Source organism: Callithrix jacchus, chromosome 7 (genome assembly GCF_049354715.1).
Source record: "Callithrix jacchus isolate 240 chromosome 7, calJac240_pri, whole genome shotgun sequence".
In the NCBI taxonomy this organism is placed as follows: domain Eukaryota; kingdom Metazoa; phylum Chordata; class Mammalia; order Primates; family Cebidae; genus Callithrix; species Callithrix jacchus.
The window spans coordinates 52586182-52612918 of NC_133508.1; the positions used below are offsets into that span (position 1 = coordinate 52586182).

The 26737-nt window shown below is 45.2% G+C and overlaps 2 protein-coding genes across 33 annotated transcripts in view; one reads left to right on the forward strand and one right to left on the reverse strand.

Annotated features, from left to right (window-relative positions):
• Positions 1 to 1837: 1837 nt before the first annotated feature.
• Positions 1838 to 5115, reverse strand: LOC144576934 (uncharacterized). 2 transcript variants are annotated; one of them, XM_078330428.1, is made up of 3 exons: positions 4757 to 5115; positions 3188 to 3321; positions 1838 to 2536 (listed from the first exon to the last, which is right to left on the reverse strand). In XM_078330428.1, exons 1-3 carry the CDS (start codon positions 5098 to 5100, stop codon positions 2490 to 2492), a joined length of 525 nt encoding a protein of 174 aa, XP_078186554.1. In that variant the 5' UTR covers positions 5101 to 5115; the 3' UTR covers positions 1838 to 2489. The 2 variants fall into 2 exon arrangements, with proteins under 2 accessions (XP_078186554.1, XP_078186555.1); XM_078330429.1 differs by having other exon boundaries at positions 4540 to 5037.
• Positions 4818 to 26737, forward strand: part of FHAD1 (forkhead associated phosphopeptide binding domain 1) — a 148624-nt gene continuing 126704 nt past the window's right edge. For 29 of the 31 annotated variants that reach the window (XR_013519807.1, XR_004745736.3, XR_008482586.2 and 26 more), the window contains exons 1-2: positions 4818 to 4961; positions 9334 to 9440. Coding sequence is in view for 26 of the 31 variants with exons in the window: in XM_035307805.3 (XP_035163696.3) it covers positions 9348 to 9440 (93 nt within the window). In the remaining 5 variants the exon portion in view is untranslated. Of the gene's footprint in view, positions 4962 to 5520; positions 5539 to 5635; positions 5801 to 9333; positions 9441 to 26737 lie in introns of those variants that run through there. The other 2 variants (XM_035307802.3, XM_078330423.1) reach the window with 2 other exon arrangements.

Below are 26737 nucleotides of genomic sequence, written 5' to 3' on the forward strand. Positions count from 1 at the left end.
AATGGATTGTACAGACAGACCCCCACAGCAAAGCACAAGGAAACAAGGGGAACTGACTTTGAAGACCGATTTTCAAGATAAATGAATGGTCCAAACCAGCATTCAAGAGCGCGCCTGAGAGGAAGCAGCATGTTTTCTCATTTTCTGCCGGGGGAAAGGCAAGGACAACTACAGAAGGCCTCAGTTACTAGTGATTCTCTCCATGGTTTGAAATGATTTTTATGAGTCTGTATGTGTGTGTCTATATATAAAACTCCGTACTTCCTGAGCTTACATGGTCAGGTTACTAATGGGCCGTGGAGGCTCTAGTGGGCCCTCTGCTCTCTGTCATCTGTCACCCTGCACAGCAGCTTGGCTATTTCCTGCACTCGTGTACTCTCTCACTCTTGCTCTTTCTCTGGCTTTCATGCCACAGAGGCTGGGGAAGCATCCACACCTCTCCTGGCCGGGGCTGGGGCCTGAAGCCAGTACTCATCTCATGTTGGAATGCAACATCAGGGAGCAGAGAGCAGCAGGAGAAACATCAGGCAGGTCTCCGAGGATGGAGCACATGGCTGGGCTCTCCCCAGTCGGGAACAGCCCAGGGTAGGTGGCTGGAAAGGAAGGAGATTTTATGGGGGCAGAAGTTCTGCAGGAAAGAAGCCCAGTGCCCAATATCAGCAGGGAATGTGGGTGGCAGGCCTGAGCTGCCTCCTCTTGGCATATGTTCCCTACCCTCCCTGCCTGGGCACTGCCTGAGCCTTTGGACAGACAAGAGCGCAGGCTGCTCAGAAGTGAAAAAAAGCAGGTGGTGTGTGAGTGGCATCTTGCGATTGTGACAGCTGTCACCTGTAGTTCCCCATGGGAAATACCTTCCTTGCCACATTCATCTAGATTCAAATCCTGCCAGATTTTCTACCTCTGTGAACCTTGGGCACATTTCTCCCTGCTCTGAGCGTTATCTCCTACAATATGGGCTTGCTAGTCACCGAGAGTTCGATAAAGATTAACTGTAGGTGCTACCAAGAAGCACAAATAATCTAGAAACACCTATTTTTTTTTCAGGGACAGTATCTTTAATGTCCCATCACTGTTTAATTGCAAGGTACAACTCTCCCACACAGCCCAGGAAATGGTATCATAAAGCCCTATGATTTTCTGTTTACAAAATGAAAATGGATGATACAAAATTGGGTTTCAAGAATTTTGCACCCCTTGAGATAATGGTGGCATCCAAGGGACAGAGGATCCTTAATTAAGATTTGGCAACTTTGGCTTCACTGATTCCGAGCACCAGCTTTGCTTTCAGTTTAGGTGTTTGTTTCTTTATTTTTTTCATTGAGATATCAACTAACAGCCACAGATGACCTCTCAAAGCTGGTGAGGGTCATGGGCTGTTTCAGCTCATGGCCGGACTGGGTTTCATTGGGGTCTGTTGGATAGTGAGCAAGTTTGTGTCCTGGGTTGTAGGAAAAGATGGCCAGGAGCAGACCTGTGTTACTCATAGTTAAATGATTACAAGCTTGCTTTGCTTTTTATATACTGAGCTTTGTGCCATGGATCAAATATTGAATTAAGAAAACTCCAAACTATGGTGCAGTAAAATAAAAGTGAGATCAAGTGGTAACAGGAGGCCTCTGGTGAAGACTGTCTGAGAGCGCTTTAAACTGCGGAACGCTGCGGTGGGGTTGGGAGGCAGCAAAGGCGGCTTTGTTCCGACGATCTCTTCCCAATCTAGGGTGTGCGTGAGGGTCTCTTAAAGAGGGCTTGTGCAGGAACTCCGGGAGGGAGCTCACAAGACTCAGGAAGGTCTTTGCAGATGAGACCTTGCAAGACGAGAAAGCCCTGCAGGGCAGTGATAACCAAATGCCATAGGCTCTGCCTATGTTCTCAGAATATGGAGTAATTCTTTTTTTTTTTTTTTTTTGAGATGGAGTTTCGGTCTTGTTACGCAGGCTGGAGTGCAATGGCGCGATCTCGGCTCACCGCAACCTCTGCCTCCTGGGTTCAGGCAATTCTGCCTCAGCCTCCTGAGTAGCTGGGATTACAGGTGTCAGCCACTGCGCCCGGCCCCAAAGGCCACATTTTAAGGGCTCAGAGAAACTTCAAGTGTCAATAGACAGGAGTTTGGTCTTTTTTTTTTTTTTTTTCTTTAGACGGAGTTTCGCTCTTGTTACCCAGGCTGGAGTGCAATGGCGCGATCTCGGCTCACCGCAACCTCCGCCTCCTGGGTTCAGGCAATTCTCCTGCCTCAGCCTCCTGAGTAGCTGGGATTACAGGCACGCGCCACTATGCCCAGCTAATTTTTTGTATTTTTAGTAGAGACGGGGTTTCACCACGTTGACCAGGATGGTCTCAATCTCTTGACCTCGTGATCCACCTGCCTCAACCTCCCAAAGTGCTGGGATTACAGGCATCAATCACCGCGCCCAGCAGAATATGGAGTAATTCTGATTGCTCTGTGTCCGCAGTGCTCAGGAGTTAAAAGCCCCTTGATGCATCGTGTGTGCTCAGATCTTGTGGCGCATTATCCACTGTGCCTCTGTTGCAGAGGCACCTGGAAAGAATAGACAATGGGTGGTAAAACTCAGTGTCCTTAGTTAGAATTTCTTAGAAGAATCATATTTGCTATTGAATGCTGCAAGACACACGCTCTCCCCCCTCTACCCCCACACCCCACCCAGCCCAGAGTTCAGTGCCAACAGAGGTCACCATTGGACCCCTGGAACCATACTGTGAACTTCTACTCTTGTCTGTCTTACTTCTTTTCTCACTCCCTCATCACCGCGGGGACTCCAGGCACCCACGTACAGGGTTGGGCTGGTTCCCAGCACCAGGTTCATGTTAACAGCAAGAGTTTGGAAGGGTAGGAGTAGGGATGGAGGTGGTATTCGGGCCTGGGCAGGGTCTGAGAAGGGCCTGGGCAGACTAGAGAAACCGGCATCCTCAGAGGACCGGAGGCCAGGATTCAGAAGGGTGGCAGGGCCTTCCCCCTGCGTATTTATTCATTCAGACATTGTTCTAGGGACTGGTAGCATAGCAGCCAACAGAACAGAAAAAAAAAAAAAAATCCCTGCCTTATGGAGTTTAGATTCTACCAGGGATCAGGGAGAGAGACACAATAAAGAGCATAAATAAAGAAAAGAAATAGTATGTGAGTTGATGATAAGTGGCATCTTAGTCCATTTGCGTTGCTATAAAGTAATACCTGAGGCTGGGTAACTTATCCAGAAGAGAGGTTTATTTGGCTCACGGTTCTGCAGGTTGTACAAGACGCATGGCATCAGCATCTGCTTCTGGTGAGGGTCTCCGGCTGCTTCCACTCCTGGCAGAAAGTAGAGCCTGCAAGTGCAGAGATCACATGATGAGAGAGGAAGTGAGAGCAAGCGAGGGGGACATGCCAGGCTCCTTCTAACAATCAGCTCTTGTGAAAACTGAGAGTGAGTATTCATGCACCAAGCCATCCATGAGGGATGCGCCCCCATGACCCAAGCACCTCCCACCAGGCCCCACCTCCAACACTGAGGATCACATTTCATCGAGATTTGGAGGAGGTCAAATATCCCAACTATAGCAGGCAGCAAAAAGAAAGGAAGACCGATAGAGTGTTGGGGTTTTTATTTTGTCTGGATGTGCTCTTGTTGTTCTTTTGTTTGTTTGTTTGTTTGTTTGTTTGAAACAGTCTTGCTCTGTCGCCCAGGCTGGAGTGCAGTGGCATGATCTTGATTTCAGCTCTCTGCAACCTCCACCTCCTGGGTTGAAGCGATTCTCATGCATCAGCCTCCCAAGTAGCTGGGTTTACAGGCATGTCGCACCACACCCAGCTAATTTTTGTATTTTCAGTAGAGACGGGGTTTCACCATGTTGGCCAGGATGGTCTCGATCTCCTGACCTCGTGATCCACCTACCCTGGCCTCCTAAAGTGCTGGGATTACAGGTGTGAGCCTCCATGCCTGGCCATTCTTGTTTTTATTTGCTTTTGTTATTCTTGTTGTTTTTATTTGTTCTTTTTTGCTGTTTATTTGGTGGTGGTGGTTTTATTAAAAAAAAAAAAAACAGTTTTAGAAAAGATGATATGAGTAAAAAGCTAAAGTAAAGAAGGCAAAGAAGAATCCTGGGAGGAAGTGCATTCTGGGCAGAGGAAGCAGCAAGAACAAAGGCCCTGAGGCAGAAACCTGTGGGGAGGGGGGCCTGACACTCCTTATGTCACAGCGTGTGACATTCATAGGACTCAGAAGATGTTCACAGAGATAAAGAGCAAAAGAATGAATAAATGTCAATCTTAACAGGGAGGAGCAGGGGCAGCAGGATTGTGAGTTTTACCCCAGCACATGTTAGAAATCCTCATTCTTTCTAAGTTGCTCAGTCCGCCCCATCCGTTTCCCAATCCCCACCCCACTCCCAGAGGTCCCCTCTGGCTTACTCTTTCTATTTTCTGATCTGTAAGGGAGAGGACTGGAGATTTGTGTAGGGCAGGGGGCATGCTAACCTCCAAGGTTCTCCAACAATCTCCTACTTCTTCCTATCGCCCCCCACCCTCCCTCAACGCATCCAGCTTACAGCGAGGGGTAATGAAAAGGATTTTTGAATCAAATCTCCTCCCTGCTCTTTCCTCGCCGTAAAGCCTTGGGCCACTTCCGTGACCTCTGAGCCTCCCCTTCCCAATCTGTGAAACCCGGCAGTCTCGTGAGGCCTGGAGCGCGCGGCAGGCGGTAACCTGGATGGGCGCTCTCGGCGCAGCCCCAGGCCCCGTCTGCCGCGCAGGCCACGCCCCCACCTGTTGGGCCGGTCCCCCAGGCGCGCGGCGGCGTTGCCATGGCGACGCGCGTACACAGGCCGGACGGGCGCGCGGGGTGCCAGGTGCCGGCTGGAGACTCTGCGGGAGCGCAGCCGGGAGGCCTCGCCCGGGAGCGGGCCCGGCGCCTCCCGAGCTGGCAGGGCCCTCGGCGGACGTCGTAGCGTGGACTTCCTCCTCCGACCAGGTGAGTGCGGCGCGCGAAGGGGCGGCGGGCAGAGACCGGGGACCGGAAGGGGCGGCCCCATGAGGACTAGCGCTGTGAGAAGGAGGAGTGATTCCCTGGCCCCATCCTCCGGGATCCAGGCTCCGGTCCCCACGAGCATCGCAGTAGCTGCCCCAACATCAACCCCTCCTTTCCAGGCGCAGCCCCCACCCCGCCCGCGGAGGAAGACCCCGGGAGCCTGAGACCGCTTCTTGGCACCAGTCATGCCACTCTGGGAAGTCCTGGGGGGTACAGCTGGGATTAGGAGGGGCACCCTTGCTGCCCCTGACTTACGGACGACACCCACCCAGCGGTCAGAGAGAACCCCCTTGCCGAACCTCTCCCTTCCTAAATATTGAAGTATTTCTAAGGCCCAGAGGCCACTTAAGATCTGGTAACCCCCTCAGTAGACATGTTGCTTCTCTCTCTCAGTGATGACCCGGGAGCAGGGAGTGCAGATGATTGAAGCTTTTTTGCTCTTTTCCATGGTCGGTGCCCTATGTCATAGAACTAATTTACAGAGTTTAACACATCTAATCACTTTCTACAGTGTTTTCAGGTAGGGAGGTGACTTCACAGGGCAAGATTAAAGTGGGGAAATATTGCCCAACCCATTCAGCTAAAGAAATAGACACTTTTTTCAAAATGTCATCTAGGATTAATACTGAAAGGAAAAATGAAGTTGGAGTAATGAACAGAACTGTGAGGAACTGCAAAGGGTCTGAGATTTTAAACTACCTGCAAGCTAAGTGATGCTAGCAGAAGACCAGAGACACCAGGACCGGAGACAAAGGATGTTATTACTCAGCACAGCAGGCACTGTGAGCTTCATGTTTGCATTGGTTCCGCTTGCCCTGCAAGCCCCCTGGGGTGATGGGGCAGCCCAGGTGGATGCTGTGCACACTGCAAGTCTGATTCCCAGCAAGGAACCCCAAACTCAGGAAACTCCAGTCTTTTAAAAGGAGCTGCTAGCCAGTGCCCAAACTTTGCCCTGGAAAGAAATGATCTCTCTCTCTCTCTCTCTCTCTCTCTCTCTTTAAATTGAGACCGAGTCTTGCTCTCTTGCCCAGGCTGAAGTGCAGTGGCACAATCTCGGCTCATTGCAACCTCTGCCACCTGGGTTCAGGCGATTCTCTTGTCTCAACCTGCAGAGTAGCTGGGACTACAGGTGTATGCCATTATGCCCAGCTAATCCCAAGGTGCTGGGATTACAGGTGTGAGCCACCATGTTCAGCCAGAGATGACATTTTTATCATAAACAAATCTATACTCTGCCCAGGATGGGGACACTATCCCTATTCTCCTAGGAAGTTTGCCCTGCAGATGTCCTTGGAAAGATTGTCTGGAACAAAATCTGTCAGTGTCTTTGCTCTGAAGATGGGTACAAACACAAGAAACCCATGGAGAGTTGACTCTTAAACAAAAACTACACTTTTCTTGCTCTCTTGGAACATATGTCTTAGTGAAAGGGAAACAGTAAACAGATAGCTAAGTAAAGAACAAGAAAATGACAGAGAATGATAAGCTTAAGAAAGGAACCACAGGGTTGGGCACGGTGGCTCATGCCTGTAATCCCAGCACTTTGGGAGGCCGAGGCGGGTGGATCACGAGGTCAAGAGATCGAGACCATCCTGGTCAGCATGGTGAAACCCCGTCTCTACTAAAAATACAAAAAATTAGCCGGGCATGCTGGTGCGTGCCTGTAATCCCAGCTACTCAGGAGGCTGAGGCAGGAGAATTGCCTGAACCCAGGAGGCGGAGGTTGCGGTGAGCCAAGATCGTGCCATTGCACTCCAGCCTGGGTGACAAGAGCGAAACTCCATCTCAAAAAAACAAAAAGAAAGGAACCACAGCAGCGACACATGCTAGCTAGACAACGAAGGGACTGAAGTCGCCTTTAGCCGGGGTGGCCAGGTAGCTACCACAAGGCACCAGCTGTGGGCACATCTGGGGGAAGTGCTGAAAAACAAAAAAAGCCAATCACCCAGGTTCAGGGTTTTACTCTGGTGGCATTTCCTGTGGCTTTCCCACAAAAGAGACTCTTCTCGAAAGTTGACTTCAGTTTTGAATGTGGTGCTTGATAATGTAGTCCTCTGCAACTGAAGATTAATAACTCAGGCAATTTGAGGGCAGTAGGGTGTGGTTCTTTTGGAAAAAGAAATGTCTTTTTAACTCTATTAAAGACAGCAGACTTAAAAATATTATTTCTCTTAATATGAAAGTATTAATATTTCTGAGAGTTTCTTATAGGCTTTGGAATTTACAAGCATAAACTACCTGGCTTGTTTTTATTTCTCATACTCCCAGATAGGGTCTTTTCTCTTTTTCAGAGGATAGAATTCTGGTGTTAAGGGCTATCTGTTATTTCATGTCCCAGGTGTCAACAAAACAAGACAACCTCTCCCTTCCCCCACTCAATCACTCTCTCTGCTCCTCCAAACTATCCCCTCCCCATCCAGCAGCGATGGAGGTATGAAAAGGTGAGCTGCCTGAGGATTATATGGTGGTGACATGCAACGGCTCAGCGTTCTCTCCCTACCCTAATGCTAGGTGACCTTAACCTCTCTGCAGCTCATTCTCTCCTTGTCTGTAAAGTAGGACAATAATCACACTTACCTTGCAGAGTTGCTCTGAGGGTGAAAAGAGTATATTCAAGGAAGAGTGTCCGGCACTTAATAGGGACTCCATGAATGATGACAGAGGTAATGGTGACAGGCAGACCCAGCCCTGAGATTCTGTGCCATCCCAACTAGTTGATTTTTGTTTTTATCCATAGTCCAATAATTAGGTATTTCAGTGACTTTTCACTTGATAGGAAAGAGAGAGACTGTTCTTCTTTGACAAGGCATTGAGGTGGAGGACATCACACTGCATGTTTAGACCTAATCTCAAATCGGATTCAGGCATCGAAATGAATTACTGTTGACATTTTAGAACTTTCTAATGTCACTGAAGTGTCTGTCTTAAAAGAATGTGTATAGAACTTATTTCAAAATGCACCACAATAAAAGATGGAACACAGTTAGATGGAACGATATGTGATAAAGCAAATATGGCAAAATACCAATTGTAGAATCTCTGTGGTGAGTACATAGGAGCTCACTATCTGCTTCTTTCAGCCTCTCGGTATGTTTGACATTTTTATAGTAAAATGTTGGGGGAAATCCTGTCCAGGGTCCTGACCACATGGCTGAGCTATAATCTTGATGTTTTGCCTTTAGAAATAATCTTTTTTCCTCTAACTAAATAAATGAAGAAATACAGTGATTTCAAAAGAAAAACATCATCGAATGCCTGCCTCTTCAATGATAACGCTTCAAGGAACTCTAAAAGCAGGCATGGTAGAATGCATGTATTCCTAGCTACTCTGGAGGCTGAGACAGGAGGATCACTTGAGCCCAGGAGTTCGAGGCTGCAGTGAGCTATGATTGTGCCACTGCACTCAGCCTGGGAAAAGAGCAAGACCTCATCTCTAAATATGAATGAACAAATAAAATAAGCCCAGGTTAACAACACAAATATGAGTAGTACAAATGAGTGTTCAGTGTATGCCAGGCACCATTCTAGATACCTCACATGTATTATCGTATTTAGTCCTCACAAAACCCATTTTAGGCTGGTGTGGTGGCTCACATCTGTAATCTCAGCACTTTGGGAGGTCAAGGTGGGAGGATTGCTTGAGCTCAAGAGTTTGAGACTAGCCTGGGCAACATAGCAAGACTCCATCTCTACAAAAAATTAGCCAGGTGTGGTGGCATGCACCTGTAGGCTCAGCTACTCAGGAGGCTGAGGCAGGAGGATTGCTTGAGCCCAGGAGATTGAGGCTTCAGTGAGCCAAGACTGAGACCCTGATTGAGACAAATTGAGACCCAGTCTCAAAAACAAAACCCATTTTATAGATGAGGAAACTGAGTCACAGAGAGTGAATAAGTAACTCCAAGGTCACAGAGCTAGTAAGAGATGGGTTAGGAACACTGAACTTGAATTTCTGGTATGTTAGATCACTAAGCTCATTCTAAGCTTGATGGGAGGTGGAGAGCAAATTATCAGTGGAACTCAGATTTGTTGTCAGGTTGTTTTAGCTTTTGTTTGTGTCCTGAGTTACTTAAGAAACGCCCTCTATTTGATTATTAGAACCAGGCTTTTCTATGCCAGATACCATGGTTAGAAGACATCATCTTAAAAACCTGCAGGATTGTCCTTTTCATTGTTGACTCATCTATCTACTCCCCGCTCTTCGAATTTCTCACTTTGGACATGACTCTATGGTTATTTCATTCATTCTAAGTGTGACGTTGCTGAATAATTGGAGGACTGAATTTTTCTAACAATTCTTTCTGAAAACCTTATGTAGGGAAAACAGAGAGGATGAAAGCCTACCTGAAGAGCGCAGAAGGTTTTTTTGTCCTAAATAAAAGTACCACAATTGGAAGGCATGAAGATTCAGACCTTGTTTTACAGGTAAGAAGTCTTCCCACCTGTTCCCTTCCCCTCCCTGGCCCCTTCCTTCCCCTCTCCAACAGACCTTAGCGTTATGTGGGCTCCAGTGTCTTGTACAGCATGGCCTTGGGCAAACAGCCCTACCTTTCCTTTGTGTGCTACCTACAGCTAGTTGCCAAGGGTACCCCATTTCCCTGGGATAAGTAGTGAAGCTGAGTGCTGTGCAGAGCATGATGCACCCCCTGTCCTTTGCTGAACACATCTGTTGAAGTCCCACCCAATGCAGAGCAGATGAGCCCCAAAGTAGGGCTTATCCTGAGAGGGTTCTTGGCTTTGCCTGGGAAAGAACTCAAGGGCAAGCCAGGAGTAGAAGTAAACAGCCTCATTGAAGCAGCAGTGTGACAGCTGTCTGACTGCTCCTGCAGAGCCGGGCCACCCCATAGGCAGAGAGTAGCAGCTCAGGGCAGGTTTGCAGTCATATTTATACACACTTTAATTTTAATTTTAATTTTAATTAATTTATTTTTTTCCGAGGCAGAGTCTCACCCTGTCACCCAGGCTGAAGTGCAGTGGCATGATCTCAGCTCACTGCAACCTCCACCTCCCAGGTTCAAGCGGTTCTCCTGCCTCAGCCTCCCGAGTTGCTGGGATTACAGGTGCTTGCCACCATGCCCAGCTAATTTTTTGTATCTTTAGTAGAGATAGGATTTCACCATGTTGGCCAGGCTGGTCTTAAACTCCTGACCTTGTGATCTGCCTGCCTCAGCCTCCCAAAGTGCTGGGATTACAGGTGTGAGCCACCACACTTGGCCTTATACTCACTTTTAATGGCATGCAGATTAAGGAGGGGTTTATGCAGGGAAGGGATAATAAATTTTGGATCATTGGGTGCCATGGAAAGGGATGGCAACTCCCAGGTGTTGCCTTGGCAATAGTAAATTGACATGGCACACTGGTGGGCAGGTCTGATTGAAAACTGCTTTCACCTTGGCCCTGTTTTAGCTAGTCCTCAATCTGGTCTGGTATCTGAGCCCCACCTCTAGAGTGGAGTACCACTTCCTACCTAACACCTGTGGTCATCTCCTCAGCAGCCCAATGTGTGGTTCAGAAGGTGGGCATAGACCTGGTGCTTTGGCCTTTGCCTGCTCTGGGCTAGGCCTCTCTCCCTTTCAAAACCCCATGGGACTTCTGTGGGCCTCCCAGAGGCCACGGAGGCACTAGACCTCCAAGTCCTGGGCGTAGCCTGGGCATTCTTTCATTTAATTCTTTGAGTTAGCTGTGGTTTGGTCCAAAGCCTCAGCTCATTGACAGCTGAGGAAATTGAAGGAAGAAGAAGAATAATCAAAACAGTGGCTTTGAGCCTTTCAAAATATGGAAGGCGGTTAAAATATTGAAGTGGAAAGAGAAATGCTGTGGAATCTCTTCATAACTGTGAAAAGCAGATCTCTTTCAGACCTTACTCAAGAGACTTTTTTAACTCTTTATTTTGAAATTAGAGATTCACAGGAAGTTCCACAGAGATCACACCTACCTTTCACCCTGTTTCCTCCAATGGTTACAAACTATGTGTGACTATAACAATATCAAATCCAGGAAATTGACATAGGTGCTGTGTGTTTGTGTGTGCGTGTGTGTGTGTGTGTGTGTGTTAGAGAGAGAGAGAGACAGTAGTTCTGTATTATTTTATAGATCACATGTATGTTAATAGATTTGTGTTATAATCAAAATATGAAACTATTCCCTCATCAAAGGTCTCCCTTTTGGTAGTCTTGATAACCGCAATACCTTCTCTCTGCACCACCCCTACCCCTGGCAATCACTCATCTGTGCTCCATCTCTAGAATTGTGTCATTCTGAGAATGTTATAGAAATGAAATTATAAGACCAGGCGTGGTGGCGCATGGCTATAATCCCAGCACTTTGGGATCACTTGAGGTCAAGAGTTCGAGACCAGCCTGGCCAACATGGTGAAACCCTGTCTCTACTAAAGATGCAAAAATTAGCTGGGCATGATGACGGGCACCTGTAATCGCAGCTACTTGGAAGGCTGAGGCAGGAGAATCACTTGAACTGGGAGACGGAGGTTACAGTGAGCCAAGATCATGCCCCTGCACTCCAGCCTGGGCGACAGAGCGAGACTCTGTCTCAGAAATGAAATTATGCAGTGTGTGGCTTTTGAGACTGGAGCGTTTGTTTGCTTTGCTTTGCTTTGGCTCAGCATAATGCCTTGAGATCCGTTTAGGGTGTCGGTTTGTTCCTTTTTGTTGCTGAGCAGGATTCCATAGTATGGAAGTACCACTGTTTGTTTAGCCATTCACATATTGAAGGACATTCTTATTATTTCCAGTTTGGGGCTGTTACAAATAAGTCTGCTATAAATATCTGTGTACAAATTTTGGGGTAAACATACGTGTTTCTTTCTCTGGGATAGACACTTGGGAGTGTGATTGCAGATCTTCTGGTCAGTATATGTTTGATGTCTAAAAAAACTGTAAAACTTACCTAGAGTGACTGTACTATTTTACATTCCCACCTATAACCTATGAGATAGTTTCTCCGCATCCTCACTAGCAATTGGTGTTGTCATTTTTTAATTTTTATTTTAGCTGTTCTGTAAGAATGCAGTGATACCTCATCATGCTCTTAATTTGCATTTCCATAACGGCTAATGATGCATGACATCTTTTCATGTCCTTAATTGGCTTTTGCATATCCTCTTTGATAGAATGCCTCTTCAGGTCTCAGGCCTATTTGCTGCTTAGACTGTTTGGGTTTTTTACTGTTGAGTTTTGGAAGTTCTGTATGTATTCCAGATATGAGTGCCTTGTCAGGTACGTGGTTTGCAAATATTTTTTCCCAGTCTATGTAGCTTGTCTTTTCATTCTTCTAACAGAGGAGAAACTTTTGCTTTCCACAGAGCAAAAGTTTGAAATATTGATGAAGTCCAGTGTATCATGTGTTTAGTGTCACGTCTATGAACACTTCACTAAGTCCTTGATCCTAAAGTTTTTTTTCCTCTGTTTTTTTTTTTTTTTTTCTAAAAGTTTCAGAGTTTTATGTTTGAGTCCATGAACCATTTTGAGTTCATTTTTGTATACAATGTGAGGCTTAGGTCAAGGTTCTTTCCCCACCCCCTACCCCTCCACCATAGATAGCCAGTTGCTCCAGCACCATTTCTTGAAAAGACTATTCTTTCTCCATTGAATTACTTTTGCCTTTTTGTAAAAAATCATTTGGCCATACTTGTAAGGGGCCTATTTCTGAGTTCCCTATTGTGTTCCATTGATCTATGTGTCTACCCTTTTACCAAATGATACAATCTTGACTACTGCAGCTATGTATGTCTTAATTCAGATAGAGTAATTCCTCCCATTTTATTGTTTGTTTTCAAAATTGTTTTACCTCTTCTGCTTCCTTTCCCTTTCCATATAAATTTTAGAATAAGTCTGTCTGTGTGTATGAACCGTCTTATGGAGATGTTGATAGAAATTGTGTTTAAACCTATATATCAATGTGGAAAGAATTTATATATTTACTATGTTGTTTTTCAATCCATGAACATGGTATATTTCTGTGTTGATTTAGATTTTCTTTGATTTCTTTCATGAATACTTTGTAGCTTTCAGCATACAAATCTTGTACATGTTTTGCTGGATTTATACTTAAGTACTTAATTTCTCCTTTTTTGTTGGTGATGGTAAATAGTATTACACTTTAAATTTCAGTGGCCATCGTTCATTGCCAGTATATAGAAACATAATTGATTTTTGTATGCTTATATGATATCTTGCAACCTTAACTGAACTTTCTAGAAGTTTTTTTTGTCACTTTCTTAGGATATTACCATGTTATCTACAAATTGAAACAGTTTTATTTTTACCTTTTTGATCTGTACACATTCAATTTTCTTTTCTTGAGATATTGCATTGGCTGGGACTTCTAGCACTCTGTCACATAAGAGCAGTATAAATCTTTATATTTGCCTTGTTCCTGATTTTAGGGGAAAAGCATTCAGTCTTTCATCATTAAATATGATATTAACTGTAGGGTTTTTTGTTGATGTTCTTTATCAAATGGAGAACAATCCCTCTGTATTTCTAGTTTTCTAAGAGTGTTCTAAATGCAATAGATTTAAAAATAACCCAACATACCTTCCCTCGAGATTGTCATCCACTACATGATCTCCCTACAAAAACAAAAAAAAAAACTGTCCATGTGCAAAGAGGAAGAATCAAATAAAAAGAATCATAGTTTCTTCTGTATCATAACAAGGGATAGATTTAAGATGGTTTTACTTTCTGAGTGGCCAAGGTAGAGACAGCGATCTCTGTTTTGAACTGGACTATGATATTAGAAAACTGTAGTAATTTTTAAAAGCACAGGCTTTGGAGATAGACCTGGATTTGAATCTCTTAGACCGTTTTCTGTCTGTGTGACTTCGAGCAAATTACTTAATCATGCTGAGCTCATTTTCTCCATCTATAAACCACTTATCTCACAGGGTTGCAGGGATTAAATGAGAAAATGCATATAAAGTACCTGGCACATGTTACTAAATAAATGACACCATAATCGTTATTATGCTCACATAACGTGGAGACTGAGAATTCTTGTTCACGGGGTTAAGATGGGTATCCACTGATATTAACAAGCTATTTGGAAAAGGGAACTAAAGAGGACATAGAGAGAGAGAGAGAGAGAGAGAAATTGAGCAGCATTGACTGTATAAAAATCATAGCCTGCTTACTGCTTCTTGGCCTTGGTTTAAAAAGTAAGTCACCACTGTCAGCAACAGTTCCATTGATTTATGAAGGAATCAGTTGCATTTCCAGAAGCATGTACTTACATTGGCTCCTGAGAGAAGAGATGATACATGAATTGCCAGATGCTTTGTGAATAGACTTTTAATGGGCTTTTATATCTTCTCTTAGACAAATCCTCTTCCCAAAGCTTAAATCGATTTGAGAGAGGAGATTTGCTTTAAGAAGGGATGTGGGGGACACAGATTCATTTTGAAGAACTGAAACCTACAGGGTGTCCATATTTTTCAGAAAATATAAGACAAAATAAGGTGAAAATTGCCCTGCTTCTGCCTTCACTGTGCCTTTCTGATTAACTTGAGAATCATGCATGATCAGCTATAAGCCACCCTGAGTAATAATTCAACAGTCAATTTATCGTTTGTCTTATTTGTGCCACTAGAAGTCATTCCACTAAATAAGGTGCAGGAATCTAGAAAAAAATCAGCATCGAAATTACTCAGCAGTTATACCTAGCAAAGAAAAAAGATTGTTTTATTTACTTGGATAAATCCTAAAGAATAGGAGCCATGCTTCTAAAGATTTATTAAAATATTTATCTGCAAAGCCGACATTTTTTTTTGCTTATTGATATTATAATATTCTAACATCATTCACATGTTCTGATAATGGAAGGTAATTATGTACCTATTGGTTTTTAAAACATTGGGAGAAAGCAAACTGTAAAGAAGAAAATAAAAGTCACTTGTTAATCATATGACTCAGGGACAATCTGTATTGATATTTGTAGGGTTTTGCTCTCCAGACTTTTTTTTTTTCTGTATCGTGAAAGGAGTTTGGTTTCCTAATGGCAACAGGAAGCCTGTTTTAGCCAGCCTGGTTTTTGCTGTTATTATCACTCATTCATTCCAGACATTCTCCTGGAGCCACAGCACGGAGGTAAGCCTGGGGCTTACACATGGTCTTTGCAATCAGGAAGCTGCTAGGAGAGAGGCATAGGTCAAATGATCTGCTCTGCAGATGGTTTCAAGCCTATGTCAGGGCCCTAAAGGAAAGGAATATAGGGGATGAGGAAGACTTAACTAGGCAGAGAGAGAAGAAGCAGCATGTGCAAAGATCCTGGGGTGGAAGAGCATCTGGCGAGCCTGTTGGACTGAAAGAAAACCAGTGTGTAGAGGTCAGAGAGGGAAGGGGGAGAGCTAAGAGGCAGGCAGGACTCCTTCATGCCACCATAAGGATTTTGGTCTTTATCTGAAAAACGATGGGAAGATGCCACTGACGGATTTTCATCAAGTGGGAGTCCTGCCTGTTGAAATGGGCTCCCTGGTTACCGTGTGCAGAAATCAGAAGCTCCTTTCAGAATCTCCCCTCCCGCATTGCACAGGGCCGGAAAACCTCAGGCACCAGCCTCGCTCATTTCAGAGCTGAACCTTCTGATTATAATCCATATAATATGGTGTGGTTTTTGAACTGTGATGTTTATAGTTGGATGTGGCTGTTACTTAAACACCGATAAGCAAGGGACTTAATCCTTCCAGAATGCAGCAATGTCACAAGCCAATGGTTGTTGGGCTTTTCGTGTGCATAAGAGTGTGATTTTTAAACATGAATCCCCAGGCTTCTGACACAGTGGGATTAGGTGAGGTCAGGAATCTGCCTATTTCTCTGCTTTGCTCAGGTGGGGGTCCCCACGGAGATGCTTCCAGGACCGCACCTTGAGAGCCCAGCCTTAATGCTCCCGTCCCTCTTGCCGTGCCATCTCCAGGGACAGTGGCTTCTTCCATTCTGATACCTGTTTGCTCTTTTTTGTTTTTCTTTTTGTGTATGATTTCAATATACTTTGTTTTGAGGAAAAGAGGAGCAAAGGTCAAAGCGTGGAAAGCTGGCAGGGCACAGTGGCTCACGCCTGTAATCCCAGCACTTTGGGAGGCCAAGGTGGGAGGATCACTTGAGGCCAGGAGTTTGAGATCAGCCTGGGCAACATGGTGAAACACCATCTCTACTAAAAATACAAAAATTAGCCAGGTGTGGTGATGCATGCCTGTAATCCCAGCTACTTGGGAGGCTGAGGCAGGAGAATCACTTGAACCTGGGAGGTTGCAGTGAGCTGAGATCATGCCACTGTACTCCAGGCTGGGCAACAGAAGGAGACTCTGTCTTAAAAAAAAAAAAAGAGTGGAGAGTTGATCTTCTCCCTAGGACCTTACCCTTCTCTTCACTGGGGAGGTTTCAGGATTCCTTTGCAATTAACTTGTAGGGCAGCCCGAGAGAGTGCAGTGCCGTGGCTAGGACGGTGAAGATCATGGAGAAAAGCAAAGGACAGAAACCGCAGGGGATGCGGGTGAAACACTCGTGCCTGCCCTTCCGCCCTTTGTGACAGCATCCTCCTAGTTGACTTTTTTCTCTCTGGGGGGAATGTTCTCTATAGCAGGTCAACCCCTTCTCATATGGGATCAAAGGTCACGGCACAGGAGTGATCTCACAAACACAACAGAGCCATCCAACCCAGTGAGCCATATCCCTTTGCCTGGCACCTGCCATTTCTGGGCTGCCTATAAGAACTATCAGAGCCTGCATCAAAGTATGTTTCATGATTATTAAACAATGGTGCACTGAATAGCTTTTACCCATCATTTCACGGACGTGTGAGTCCATGTGCTGTGTCAAAGGGCTTGTATGGCTGCAGCTCTGGTGGCATCGCCACACTGCCCTCCAGTGAAGGCTTACAGGGTCAGGTTCCCCCCAGCAATGGCGGCACCCCCTCCCCTCCCCAGTGAAGTGTGTGACCTACTTGACAAATCTCTTCTCATCTGAGAGGCAAAACATGGCATCCATGGCATTTTGATTCACATTTCCCATACTGTGAGTGAACCCTTCAAGTTTTGAGAGAGACGATGACAGGTGGCATGGGCCTGGATAAAGATGCTCACCCCTCCCCTGTGCTGCAATGAAATCCACCGAGGCAGCAGGCCTGGGGGAAGTGTCCCATTAGGACAGGCTGTTCACCTTCCCGTGCCTCGGCCATGCTGGCACACTCAGCCCTGGCTTCCCACCGGGCATCCTGTGCTCTGCAACATACCTCCTCTGATCTCATCAGTCCTCAGGGAACTTTTTTCTCCCCTAATGTCACAGCAATGGATGAGCCTACTTTCCCTCCAGCATGTGCAGGGCTTGCAAGAGCAAGAAGTTCCAAGAAAAGTACTAGATCATCATCTCTGTTTATTCAACGCACATAACAAAATTTACCATCTTCGCCATTTTAAGTGTACAGTTCAGTGGCATTAATTGCATTCATGTTGTTCTTCTTTTGTGGGGGTGGGGAGACAGAGTCTCGCTCACTCTGTCACCCAGACTGGAGTGTTGTGACACAATCTTAGCTCACTGTGGCCTCTGCCTCCTGAGTAGCTGGGATTATGGACATGTGCCACCATGCCCGGCTAATTTTTATATTTTTAGCACAGATTGGGTTTCGCTATGTTGGTCAGGCCAGTCTCGAACTCCCAGCCTCAGGTGATCCACCTGCCTTGGGCTCCCAAAGTGCTAGGATTACAGGTGCGAGCCACCACACCTGGCCTCACATTGTTGTTCTGCCACCACCATCCATCCACAAGAACGCTCTTTGTCTTGCAAAACTGAAAGTCTACATCCACTAACAAGCTCCCCTTCCTCTCCCAGCCCCTCAGGCCCCCAGTCCCTGGCAACTGCCATCTTTCTGACAGAAAGTGCTTTCTGTCTCAGCGTGCTTATTACAGGTTCCTCATGGCCGTTAAATCATATAGTGTCTTTTGCAGCTGGCTTATTTCACTCAGCATAACGTTCTCAAGGTTCGCAGCATGTGTCAGAGTTTCCTTCCTTTTTTCCCTTTCTTTTTAAGGCTGAATAGTGTGCTGCTGCATGTCTGAATTATATTTTGTTGATCTAGTCATCTGTCAGTGGACACCTGGGTTGCCTCTGGCTTTTGGCTACTGTGAATTATGCTCCCATGAACATAAGTGTACAGATATCTTTTTTTTTCTTTTTTTTTCGAGATGGAGTTTCGCTCTTGTTACCCAGGCTGGATTGCAATGGCGCGATCTCGGCTCACCGAAACCTCTGCCTCCTGGGTTCAGGCAATTCTCCTGCCTCAGCCTCCTGAGTAGCTGGGATTACAGGCACGTGCCACCATGCCCAGCTAACTTTTTGTATTTTTAGTAGAGACGGGGTTTCACCATGTCGACCAGGATGGTCTCGAGCTCTTGACCTCGTGATCTACCCGCCTCGGCCTCCCAAAGCGCTGGGATTACAGGCGTGAGCCACCGTGCCCGGCCTCTTTTTTTTTTTTTTTTAATTTGAGTCAGTCTCACTCTGTTGTCCAGGCTGGAGAGCAGTGGCATGATCTCAGCTCTCTGCCAACCTCTGCTGCCTGGGTTCAAGCGATTCTCCTGCCTCAGCCTCCTGAGTAGCTGGGATTGCAGGCGTACGTCACCATGTCTGGCTAATTTTTCCATATTTTTAATAGAGACGGGGTTTCACCATGTTGGCCCAGCTATTTATTCTTGAACTCCTGACCTCAGGTGATCCACCTGCCTCGGCCTCCCAAAGTGCTGGGATTACAGGTGTGAGCCACTGCGACCGGCCAAGTTCTTCATTTTTAAGGGCTCACGTGGTTGGATTAGCCCACTCTGGATAATCCAAGTTAACCTGATTCAGGATCACTGATGAGGCATTGTTATCATATCTGCACCATCCCTTTGCCATGTAGGTAGCAACACGTTCACAGGCTCCAGGGATTAGGGCATGGACACCTTTGAGGGCCCATTCTGCCAACCACAGTTATTACCATCTCTTGCCTGGACTCTTGCCATGGAGAGGGAGGCAATGTTATGGGATGTTGAGAGCTTCTCAGAGGAATCAGTTGGGTCACTTCCAGGGACAGTAGAGATAGATGGTGGATGAGCTAAGAGGATGATTTTATCATTCAAGTTATTGTGGGCTTATTTTTTGCCAAGCGTTGTTCTTTGCCCTTTTGTGTGTATAACTCATTTAATTCTTTCAGCAACTATACGAGGTAGAGACATCCTTTTCCTCATTTTACAGATGAGGAAGTTGTGGCACAGACTAAGGAACCTGCCCAGGGTCATGTAGGAAGGGCACGGAGGGCTGGGATTCATGGTCAGGCCATCTGGGACCATGCAGAGACAAAGAGCTTCAGGAAAAGAGGACTTCCGGCATGGGGGTGTGGGCATGAGGATGAGTAATTGCTGCTCCGTCGTGTGTGCTTAGCAAGTGGGCAAGCGTTGCTGTCTACGCTCAAGATTCTTTCGAGCCCTCAGTGCACCAGGGGAAATTGTCACAGACTCCATCGCTTGGGACTCTTGGAACTCTCCCTCCCTCTCTCAGGGCTGCACTGATTCTGAGGAGCTCTCAGCGATACCCCCGAACCACCATCTTCTCAGGGACTTGCCTGCTCCTCGGGACTCCCCCAGAGAAGCTGGGCAAGGCTCTGATTGACAGCAGGGAAGCGGAAAAACTTCCTCTTTCCCTCCGCTCCAGACTAACAGTCTCACCAGAGCCCTGGCCATTTCCTCATTTCATCCTATTCCTTTGAAACCCCCAGCTTTTTCTGTTTCTCCATTACATCCCTTTCCTGAGGCAGTGGCAGGGGTCAGAGTGGGGATGTGGGATGGCCAAGGACCAAAAGGTAAAAAGCAATGTGATTCAACACACACATCTGCCTGTAGTCCAGCTACGCGGGTGGCTGAAGCAGGAAGATCACTGGAGCCCAGGGGTTCAAGGCGCTATGATGCTTTAATGGCATCTGGAAATAGCTACTGCACTCCAGCCTGGGGAACATAGCAAGTCCCCGTGTCTTTGCAAAAAAGTGCACATGTGCACACACACACATACACACAACCAATTTAAAAAAATGTTATCCTACCACACAGAAAATTTTGCCAAATAGTATCTTTTGCCAGTCCTTTGAGGTACAACTCATCGCACTCATTTTTGCAGCATAGGAAGCAGCCTCAGAGAGACAAAGAAACTTGTCACAGGCTGTACAGCAGGAACACAGCAGAGGTGGGACTTGAACTCAGGGCTTTCTAAGTGCAAAGCCCATCCTTTTGCACCTAATAGCGAGCGTTTTAACACCTGCTTTATGGGCTAAAATACTCTTCTAAGTGCTTTTTATATATACTGTTTCATTTCATCTTCACCACAAAACCATAAGGGCTATTCTGATATTATCCCTGTTTACAGATGAGGTAACTGAGGTCCCAGGGGAATAGATCACTTGCCCAAGATCACCCCACTAGGAAGTAGGAGAGCTGGAAACAAGGTCTCACTATGTCACCAGGCTGGCCTCTAACACCTGGGCTCAAGTAATCCTCCTGCCTCAGCCTCATAAAATGCTGGGATTATAGGTGTGAGCGACACTGCCCGGCCACAATGTGTATATTGTGACTGCTTTATTTCACTAGCATATGGTCTCAAGATTCATTCACGTTGTGGCATGTGTCAGAATTTCCTTTCTTTTAAAAGCTAAATAACATCCATTGTTTGGATGGACCACATTTTGTTTGTCCATTTATCTGTCAATGAACACCTGGGTTGCTTTCACCTTTTGGCCACTGTGAATAACACTGCTGGGAACATGACTGTACAAAAGTCTCTTTGAGACCCTGCTTTGAATTCTTTTGAATATATACCCAGAAGTGGCATTGCCAGATCATATGGTAATTCTATTATTACAATTTTGAGGAACCACAATCTTGTTTCCACAGCGGCTGCACTGTTTCACATTCCCAGCCACAGTGCACAGCTGTTTCATATCTCCACATCCTCTCCAACACTTATTTTCTGTTTTTATAGTAGCCATCCTAATGGGTGCAAAGTGGTATCACCTTGTGGTTTTGATTTGCATTTCTTTCTTTTTTTTCTTTTTTTTTTTTTTTTTTGAGATGGAGTCTTGCTCTGTTGCCCAGGCTAGAGTGCAGCGGCGAGATCTTGGCTTACTGCAACCCCCGCTTCCCGGGTTCGAGCGATTCTCCTGCCTTAGCCTCCCAAGTAGCTGGGATTACAGGTGCCTGCCACTACACCCAGCTAATTTTTGTATTTTTAGTACAGATGAGGTTTCACCATCTTGGCCAGGCTGGTCTCAAACTCCTGACCTCATGATCCACCCACCTTTGCCTCCCAAAGTGCTGAGATTACAGGCATGAGCCATCCACCATGTCCAGCCTTGATTTATATTTCTTAATGATTTGTAATGTTGAGCACTCTTTTAATATGCTTGTTGGCCATTTGCATATCTTCTTTGGTGAAAGTCCATTCAAGTCCTTTGCACATTTTTTAATAGGGTTATTTTGGTTTTGTTACTGTTGAGTTGTGGGGTTCTTTATATATCATGGATATTAGCCCCTTTTCAGATATGTGATTTGCAAATATCTTCTTCCATTCCATAGGTTGCCTTTTCACTGTGTCGAGTGTATCCTTTGATACACAGAAGTTTGAACGTTAATGTGATCCAGTTTATCTATTTTTGTTTTTGTTGCCTGTACTCTTGGTATCATTGCCAAGAAATAGTTGTCACATCTATTGTCCTGAAGCTTTTCTTTCATGTTTTCTTTTAAAGGTTTTCTAGTCTTAGCTCTTATGTTTAGGTCTTTAATCCATTTTGAACTAATTTTTGTTTATGGTGTAAGTTAAGGGTCCACTTTCATTCTTTCATTAAAATGTGTAGATATCCAGTTTTCCCAGCATCATTTGTTCAAAAGACTGTCCTTTCCACCATTGACTGGTACTGACATCCTTGTCGAAAATCATTTGACCATATACACAAACGTTTATTTTGGGGCTCTCTAATCTGTTTCACTGTTCTGTGTGTCTGGCATAAATACCAGGCCCACACTGTTTTGATTGCTCTATCTTTTCAATAACTTTTGAAACCAGGAAGGATACACTTTCAGCTTCATTCTTCTTTTTTAAGATTGCTTTGGCTGCTCAGGGTTCCTTTGAGAATTCGTGTACATTTTAGAATGAAATTTTCTATTTCTGGGTAAAAGAACACCATTGGGATTTTGATAAAGATTTCATTATATCTGTAGGCTGCTTGGGTAGTGTTGATGTTCTAAACAATATCAGGTCTTCCAGTTCGTGAACACGTGAACACGGGTTGTCTTTCCGTTTCTTTGTGTCTTCTTTAATTTCTTTCAGCAACATTGTATAGTTTTCAATGTACAAGTCTTTTGCCTCCTTGGTTAAGCTTATTTCTAATATTTTCTTCTTTTTGATGCTATTGTAAATGGAATCATTTTCTTTTCTTTTTTCTTTTTTTTTTTGAGACGGAGTCTTGCTCTGTTGCTGGAGCACAGTGGTGCAGTCTCGGCTCACCACAACCTCCACCTCCCGGGTTCAAGCAATTCTCCTGCCTCAGCCTCCCAAGTAGCTGGGACTACAAGCACGTGCCAAACGCTCAGCTAATTTTTGTACTTTTTTTTTTTTTTTGAGACACAGTTTTGCTCTTGTTACCCAGGCTGGAGTGCAATGGCGCGATCTCGGCTCACCGCAACCTCCGCCTCCTGGGTTCAGGCAATTCTCCTGCCTCAGCCTCCTGAGTAGCTGGGATTACAGGTACGCGCCACCATGCCCAGCTAATTTTTTTGTATTTTTAGTAGAGACGGGGTTTCACCATGTTGATAAGGATGGTCTCAATCTCTTGATCTTGTGATCCACCCGTCTCAGCCTCCCAAAGTGCTGGGATTACAGGCTTGAGCCACCGCACCCGGCCTAATTTTTGTACTTTTAATAAAGACGGGGTTTCACCATGTTGGCCAGGATGGTCTCAATCTCTTGACCTCATGATCCGCCCTCCTCAGCCTCCCAAAGCGCTGGGATTACAGGTGTGAGCCACCACGCCCGGCCTCGAATCATTTTCTTATTTTACTTTTTGCCTTGTCCATCATTAGTGTACAGAAATACCACTGATTTCTGTGTGCTCATTCTGTATCCTGCATCTTCACCGAATTCTTTTATTGGTTCTAACAGAGCTGTGTGTATATATGTGTGTGTTTTTGTGTGTGTAATCTTTAGGGCTTTCTACATGTAAAGATCATGATGTCTAACAAAAAAGGTAATTTTGCTTCTGGGATATATTGAATTTCTTTCACTTCTTTTTCTTGCCTAACTGCTCTAGCCAGGACTTCCGGTACTATTTCAAATAGAAATGGTGAGAGTGGGCATACTTACCTCATTCCTGGTTTTAGAGGAAAAGTTTTAGTCTTTCACCACTGAGAATTAGGTTAGCTATGGGCTTTTCATGTATGGCCTTTATTACGTTGATGTAGTTTTCTTCTATCGTTAGTTTTTTTTAGTGTTTCTATCATGGAAAGAGTGTTGAATTTTGCCAAATGCTTTTTCTCCATCAGTCAAAATAGCCATCTGGTTTTTCCTCTTCATTCTGTTAATGTGTTATATTACACAGATTGATTTTCGTGTTGAACCATCCCTGCATTCCAGGAATAAATCCCACTTGGCCATGGTGTATAATCCTTTCAATAAGCTGTTGAATTCTGTTTGCTACTATTTTGTTGAGGATTTTTGCATTAATATTCATTAGGGATATTGGTCTGTAGTTTTCTTATCATGTCTTCATCTGGTTTTAGTGACAGGGTAATGCTGGTCTCTCACTTCACCTTTTGAGCCTCAGCTTCTCCATCTGTAATATGGAGATGTTAGTAGAACTCCCTGTAAAGGGCTGATCTGCAGATTAAATGAGGGAATGAACACAAGTGCTTTGGTAAGGCTCAGTTCACAGGAAGTTCTCAAAATACATTAGCTGCTAATAATAATAAAAACAAAACAGCAGTGAATCTCAGAAGGAGACAGCTCAGCAGAGTGGAACTTGTACATTCAGCCTATATTAGCAGGAGAGCTTTTAACCAACATCCAGTTTTATGCAGTTATTTAAATACAGGAGGGGGTGGTATTATCAGGCAGTCCTCAAAAACTCTCCCTTGCCTGACACAAGGCAGAGGCTTGTCCCATTTTGTGGTATCATCCAAAACTTCCTGTTGGCTTTGATTTCTTAATCACAGCTTGACAACTTTTGAGGAGCTGAAAGTAATGGGATTTGGTAAGAGAAAAACAAAATGCAACACATAGAAATTATCTCTTTGTTAAGTTATTAACAGTTCATAGGCCGGGTACAATGGCTCACACCTGTAATCCCAGCCCTTTGGGAGGCCGAGGCGGGTGGATCATCTGAGATCCAGAGTTTGAAACCAGCTTGGCTAACATAGTGAAACCCTGTCTCTACTAAAAATACAAAATTAGCTGAGTGTGATGGTAGATGCTTGTAATCCCAGCTACTTGGAAGGCTGAGAGAGGAGAATGGTTTGAACCCAGGATGCGAAGGTTGCAGTGAGCTAGGATCACACCACTGCACTCCAGCCTGGGCAACAGAGTAACACTACATCTCAGACAAAAAAAAAAGGAAGGAGAGAGAGATCATAGAGCACAACAAAATGTAGTCAGTAGGAACGGAGAAGAAGATGATGTGGGTAGCATTTCCCAAAGAGCTAATCTGTTTTAATGTTTATTTAATAAACTTTTTTTTTTTTTTTGAGACAGGGTCTTACTCTGTTGCCCAGGCTAGAGTGTGGTGGTGCCATCATGGCTCACTGCTGCCTCAACCTCCCGGGCCAAAGCAGTCCTCCCACCTCAACCTCCCAAGTTGTTAAGACCACAGGTGTGTACCACCACACTTGGCTAATTATTTTATTTTTGTAGAGACAGGGTCTCCCATGATGCCCAGGTTGGTCTTTAACTCCTGTGTAAGTAATATGTTTTATCGTTACCCTCGTATATACTTGGTAATATGTTATTAATACAAGCTCTTGGTTGTTGTTATATTATGGAACAGTAGATGTCTAAGTGCAAGTGCTTTTCTATAAAGCTGGACAGGGCACACTGAGAAGATAAACTTAGAAAGTAATTGCCAAGTCTCAAGTTGGCGTGGATGTGTGGTTGGCAGTGCCACAAAGACCAATGTGCCCTGCTGCTCACAGTCAGAACATTTCCCTTCGTTCCTCCAGGGCCCTGCGGCCAGGGGAATGTGCAGTCACCTCCTTTGGGCTGGGCTTCACTCAGTCCTCTTATTAAAGTGAAATTACAGAGGAGCTTCTGTCCCCTGCCATCAGTTCACAGACACACTGGCTTGGGCCCTTTCCTTTGGGGAAATATGGTCACATCAAGCCCCCTTTTGAAAAATAGGTCATGTGTGGTTAGGCAAATCCCAAGTAGCTTTTTTTTTTTTTTGAGACAGAGTTTCACTCTTGTTACCCAGGCTGGAGTGCAATGGCGCAATCTTGGCTCACCGCAACCTCTGCCTCCTGGGTTCAGGCAATTCTCCTGCCTCAGCCTCCTGAGTAGCTGGGATTACAGGCACGCACCACCATGCCCAGCTAATTTTTTGTATTTTTAGTAGAGACGGGGTTTCACCATGTTGACCAGGATGGTCTCGATCTCTTGACCTCGTGATCCACCTGCCTCGGCCTCCCAAAGTGCTGGGATTACAGGCTTGAGCCACTGCGCCCGGCCCCCTGAGTAGCTTTTAAGAAGCAATAGAAATAACTAATCGGATGGAAAATGTTCATTATACATCAGGGTTTTTAAAAGGTAGTTATAAAGCTATATATGTAGAGTGCGTTTAATTTTGTTTAAAAAAAGTTTTAAAAAATGTAAGCGTAGAAAAAAGCACAGAAAGGGCCGGGCGTGGTGGCTCACGCCTGTAATCCCAGCACTTTGGGAGGCTGAGGCGGGCAGATCACAAGGTCAGGAGTTTGAGAATAGCCTGACCAACATGGTGAAACCCCGTCTCTACTAAAAATATGAAAATTAGCTGGGTGTGGTGGCTCACACCTGTAATCTCAGCTACTCAGGAGGCTGAGGCAGGAGAATCACTTGAACCCAGGAGGCAGAGGTTGCAGTGAGCCAAGATCACACCACTGCACTCCATCCCAGGAGACAGAGTGAGACTTCATCTCAAAAAAAAAGCATGGAAGGATGTGAACCTCAATGTTAACCATGACTGCTGTTGGTGGGGGTGAGATTGTGGGATTATAAGTAACAGTAACATCTTCTTTAGTGCTTTTCTCTATTTCTTGATGGGGCCATTTCTGCCTCCTGTCCTGGCACTGAGTGCCACGATAAGTACCCATACGGAGTCAGGGAAATAGAAAATGGCCAATTCCTTGACCATTTTGGTTTTTGTAAAATGAAAAAATAAAAAGAAAGGAAAAGAAATGGCCAATTCCCTGGCCCCATATTTGCCCAATAAGACTCTCCCAAGATCCCTTTGCCTTTGTGTAGCCTGATTTCCCCACCCAACAATTTGGGTACTTGTCCCCAGGTCTAGTGTCACACAGAGCACATATCCCAGCTCCTTCACGCACTGGCTGTGTGGCCTTGGGCAAGTCACTTAACCTCTCTGATCATCAGCATTTAACTTTTAAAATGAGGGTTGTCATGATGGTCCCGCACAGCAACACAGGTAAAGCACTCATCTGGAAACATTAGGGC